Source organism: Octodon degus, unplaced genomic scaffold, assembly GCF_000260255.1.
Source record: "Octodon degus isolate 3935 unplaced genomic scaffold, OctDeg1.0 scaffold00017, whole genome shotgun sequence".
In the NCBI taxonomy this organism is placed as follows: Eukaryota; Metazoa; Chordata; class Mammalia; order Rodentia; family Octodontidae; genus Octodon; species Octodon degus.
The window spans coordinates 8,983,293-8,988,794 of NW_004524593.1; the positions used below are offsets into that span (position 1 = coordinate 8,983,293).

Genomic DNA, 5,502 nt, shown 5'->3' on the forward strand with positions numbered 1-5,502 from the left:
CCCCCCAAATATCCCAAATCATTCACCTCTCTACACATCCAAAGCTTAGTCCAGACTCTGTCACCTCATATCTAATTTACTACTAAAAACTCTTAATTGGTTTCACCGCTTTTCTCATTTCTGGGGAACAATCTAGTCCCATTTCCAGGAAATACCAAATTATTATTTTAAAATAAAAATCTGATGCCACCTTTCCTTCTGTTCCATGACTGTTAGGCTTACCCCTCACTAGCTCTCCAGTGCCTACAGTGTGCAGTATGAATTCTTTTTTTCAATTTTTATTTTTATTTTTTGTATTTTAGGGAAGGGTCTACAGGGTGTTCAGGGTCTCACTACTAGATCGGACTCATAGTGATCCACCTGTTTACAGCCTCCTAAGAGCTGGGATTACAGGCGCATGCTACCATACCCAGTCTCAAGTGCCATCTCAGTGCACCCCAGGGGCGGGGCCGGCACAGCAGGCCCAGGGATGAAACCCCTGGCCCTTGCACCTGCTTGCAGGCACTTTAATCTGCTGAGCTATTTGGCCAGCCCTCTTTTTTTTTCAATTTTTGGAGACCGTCTTACTATGTAGTTCGGACTGGCCCTGAATTCACTATGTAGCCCAGGCCAGCTTTGAACTTGTGGTAGTCCTCCTGCCTCAGCCTCTCAACTGTTGGGATTACCAGTGTGTGCTGTCACACTCCACTGCATAGTATAAAGTCCGCACCACCCAGCATTTCAAAGCTCTTGCACAATGTGTCACACCAGTCTTATTCCCCATGTTCCATCAGTTCTAAAATCGCTATAATTCTCTAACATGCTGTTGCTTCACAGTCAGTGCTTGCTTCTACATACGTGGAATGTTCTCCTTCTCCACATCTGCCTAGTTAACTCCAAATTCCTCCAGGCTCAGCCAATCAGCTTATCTATAAGTACTGGCAAGGTGCAGGAAACCCTTACTGAATCTCATAACTACACTCAGACTTCACATTCAGCTATATCCCCAGTCTCCACCACTCCTTTTTTTTTTTTTTTTTTTTTTTTTTTTTTTTTGGGGATTGAACTCAGGACCTTGAGCTTGCCAGACAAGCTCTTTTTTGAGGGGGCTCTTGCCAAAACCCCCAGGCTCTGACCCTTCAGCTTCAGCCTCCTGGAGTACTAGAGTTACAGGCATGAGCCACATCATACATGTATTGAACTTTTATTCATTTTCACTTTTATAGAAGACACATGAAAAAAAGTTTTATTAATAATATAGATTAATGGCCAGGGATACAGGTCAGTGGTGCAGCATCTGCTGGCAAGCATGACGTCCTGAGATGATTCCCAGTACCAAAAATAAATAAACAAATACATAAATATCTATAGACTGACTACAGTACAACTCCAGGGCCATGCCCACTGGTCAACTGTTGAATACTGAATACATTAAGTATTCTGATGGGCCTGGGCAGGTGATTTCACTGAAATAGAGTTATGGCTTGTGTCTAGATGCCCCCCTGGCCCCCAAAGCCTTATGCAGTCATGGAGGGGCGGCCTTTTCTGAGGTGGCTGAATCTAGAGTGTATGACGCTGGGATTAAGGTTATGAATGCTGCCCCCTAGGGCAAGCAGCCTGAATACATCATAAGGGACAGTAAACGTCGTTGTCTGTTCCTTGTTGCTTTTGCTGCCATGCACTGCAGCCCTCTGCCATGTGCCATCCTGCCTTGAGCCAGCTGATTATGGACTGAAATCTCCACAGACTGTGAGCTTAAATAAACCTTCGCTCCTTTAACTTTGAGTATAAAAGCCTGACAAGGGCAGTTTACGATGCAAGCTCAGGCAGCACAGTGCATGTTTTCCTGCAGTCACACTGACATTTATGCTCAAGTGGAGAGTTAGAATGACTAGAGCTGGGTCTGTCTAGAGTACTGGCACAGAGGGCAAGGAACTCAGCCGCTGGTGTACACATCAGAGGGATTACAACAATGCACAGTGGAAGGCGTTAAAGCTAGTTAAGAATGAGATAAATCTAAATACACATTTAAATTGCATAATTATTTAATAATAAAAAATATTTTTGCTTTACATTTTTGAAACTATTAATATTTTAGCTGCTTTGTTTTCAAGTCTTGCCAATTTTGCTGGCTTTTACAGATCAGTGTATTATCAACATTCACCTTATTACAGGCCAAGTCTAAAAGTCCTCCTCAATGTCTCTTCTTATAGCCAGTGCAAGAGCAAAAAGCTACTCTCCTTTCAAAGTGTACTGAGTCCAAGCACTTCTATTACCCTATCCTAGTGCTTGCCTTGCTTGGACCATGCCAATGTTGGTCCTTCTTATCCATTCTCCCTCTAAGAAGCAGGAGAAACTCAAAGTTAAATCAGGTCACACCTTGTTTTCAAACCCTCAATGACTCTTGGTTATTCTTAGAGGAAAACCCAAGTCCCAACTGTGACCTGTAAACCAAGCCCCTGCCCACCTCTCCAGTCTACCTCCCACCACGGTCACACTGTCGCCTCTCACATCTTGCAGGTCTGCCCAGCACACTATCAGCTTACAACCTATGGTTTGCTTTTCCTGGCACACTTTTCTCAAAGAATTGTGTTTTATCCTTTCCCTTCCTTCCTATCCCTGCTCAAATGTTGATTTCTCCCTGAGAATTTCCCTCATCATCTACCTAAAACAGATTGATACATGCTGATCTGTCTGCTCCATTTTTCCTCAAAGAACTTAGCATTATCTATCACTATAGTCTTAGCCCTCTGTCTGCCCACAAGAATGTGAGCCCCACAAGAGATTTCTGTTTTATCTGCCCTGGTGTCCCAGCTCTGGAATGCTGCAGTTTATAGAGTAAGCATTCTATATTTACTGAATGCTTTTTGGTTTCTATCTTTTTATATTATAAGTATATATATTTGTAGAATAATACAAGAATACAATAATAAGTAGAGGATGCACACTCAAATGTGTTTTTTTTTTTTTTTGGTTTTGTTTTTTTCACTGAAAAGACTTACAGGAAAAAGTCTGGACATCGTAACTATAGCCAATGGACACAGAGCTCACATGCGCTGACTGCAGTGGCATGGAGACCCTGTCTCAGGGACCACTGGTCATGTCCAGTTGTTCCTCACCAGAAGAAAGCTCTCCATATGGGGTTAAGACCTTCAGCTGATCCTTTTGACCTCTGCCCTTATGTTCCTCTGGGACACAGCATAAAATACCAGCTTTTGCTGAAAATGAATGGGCTGCTTGTTGTGCTACAAAGAAGGGTTGATTACTTACAGGTCCTACGCAGTTGAGGACAACTGTTGCCTGTTTAGCCATTTCATCAAGTGAGGCTGGATTAGTGATATCACAAATTATTATCCCAACTTCAGATGATAATGTCGGTCTTCCTAAAAGAAAAAACATTATATAGAGCAAATCCTACTACAATATTAGAGACCCCACAACTACGTTTTATAGTAATCTGTGATCACAAATTTAGTGAAAATGAATGCTCCCTCTCAAATTACAAGTGTTTTCTTGGGGGGGGGGCAGAACCGGGGATTGAACTCAGGCCCTTGCGCTTGCCAGGCAAGCGCTTATTCTACTGAGCTATCTCCCCGGCCCCTTCCCTCTCAAATTACAAATAAAAAATTTTAATCAGGTAATAAAAAAGGAAAAAAGCTATGAGAAAAATGGGATCAATACTAAGAGATACTAAAAAAATTGTTACACTTTAAAAAAGCAATGTGTAAGTTACAGTTCTATGTAACATAATTTAAAAAATATTTCAAACAAGTTTAGATGCTAAGGAGATGACTGTCTTGACTTTTTCTACTAATAAATTTGTATTATAAATTGACAATTCTCATCAACTTCTAAACAATTACAATGCTCTAATTATAAAGGGTGGAAGACTGCCAAACTCCCTATGGCAAGACCATAAAAGAACTCTCAGGTGAGTCCACTATTAAATCGTCCAATCTAGGTAACATCACCTAGGCTCATAAGAAAATAACTGGAATTAATAACTGGAATTAACAGCCGGAACAGAGGAATGTATGTTTCCATTGGATGAGGTATATTCCCAATAACTTGACTGAAGCACTAGAAACGTTAGATACCTAGGCTGTACCTTTGTGGTCTTGCTGATCAGCAAAAAGAAATGCAATACAGCATTTGAATTGTGAAATTATCTCTTTCAGAAAAAAAAATAACACCCAAAAGCTCTTTGCTAAAAAAAAAAGACCTTTTTGCTCAAAATTGTGTTGGTTGTGGCACTAAGAATTGTAGGAGAGTCTAGCCTACCTGCTAGCTACACATTTATACATAACCACAGGAAACTTTTATATTCATACTATACACTGGAAAGAACTGTTAAGATTAAATTTAAAGAACTCGATCAGGTGCTGTCTGTACAGGGGAGTCTAGGCTGGGGAGGGGCCAAACTTCAAGCCTATGGGACCCTAACTTAGTGTCTCCCCAGACCTCGAGGGGCAGGGTCTAAAATGTCTCCTTGGTTCCTGCGTGTATATCCATAGCGTTTAGGGTAGGGGCCACAAGGAAAAGACCACTTATTAAATATACATTGAGTAGGTGCTGAAAGAGTGAGAAATCAGTGATGTAACTTTTTTTTTTGGTGGAACCGGGGATTGAACTCAGGCCCTTGTGCTTGCCAGGCAAGCACTTATTCTACTGAGCCATCTCACCGGCCCCTGAGAAAATAGCCAAATCCGATATTTTTTAAACTTTTTAAAATGAAGAGCAACACTGCTGCAGGATTCTTACAACGAAAAAAAAAAAAAAAAAAGACTGGGGGTGTGGTTCGCTAGTACAGCCTGTGCTTCGCATGCAGAGACCCCAGTCAATCCTCACCATCAATACAAATACACAATCCTATCCGTAAAATTCCTAACCTTTCCCATCCTCAAAAAAATAAACAAACAAGGCAAAAAGGGAAGCAGCTGCAGCCCTTTCTCTGTCCAACCAAGTGTCAGGAAACCTCCAGCTCACTGGGGAGCCCCGCTGTGAAATGGGACGAAGCAGACAAAGAGACGACTCGATTTTTGCTTTCGGGACGGCGGGGCTCCCTAAACTAAGGAGACACTCAAACTTGGCGGGGTAAGAAGTTTTTACACGCCAGTCTTCAATCCGGGGGGCGCCACGACCAGCCCTGAAGCGCCCCACCTCCCGGGCTCCCCGGGGGCTGCGGGGAGAGGACCGCGCGCCGCGGGCGGGCCTGCCGCCCTTTACCCAGCTTCAGCGCCGCCCGCTCCAGCACCCGCAGCAGCTTCTCCCTTGAGCGGCCGGCGACGGCCCAGGGCAGGCGGGAGCTCCGCTCGGGGGCCACCTGCTCCCGGGCCACCTCCTCGGTCACGAACTGGCCGGTGAAGCCTGAGGCGCCGAACACCACCAGCTGGAAAGGCCGCCGCTCGGTCGCCATGACGAGTCCACCGCCAGCGGAGAGCCGGGGCGGGCTCAGTCCTCCGCGCCTGCGCCTCGGGTCGCGACCCCGATACCGGGCGCAGCAACCGCCGCCGCCGCCGTCGC

At 44.4% G+C, this 5,502-nt stretch overlaps 1 protein-coding gene across 1 annotated transcript in view; it reads right to left on the bottom strand.

Moving 5' to 3' along the window:
- Window positions 1–5,496, bottom strand: part of Sccpdh (saccharopine dehydrogenase (putative)) — a 43,785-nt gene extending 38,289 nt beyond the window's left edge. The window contains exons 1-2 of the mRNA XM_004626822.2: window positions 5,206–5,496; window positions 3,250–3,362 (exon numbers count right to left, since the gene is read on the bottom strand). Coding sequence (XP_004626879.1) covers window positions 3,250–3,362; window positions 5,206–5,395 — 303 coding nt within the window. The 5' untranslated portion in view covers window positions 5,396–5,496. The remainder of the gene's footprint in view (window positions 1–3,249; window positions 3,363–5,205) is intronic.
- Between the last annotated feature and the right edge of the window lie 6 nt (window positions 5,497–5,502).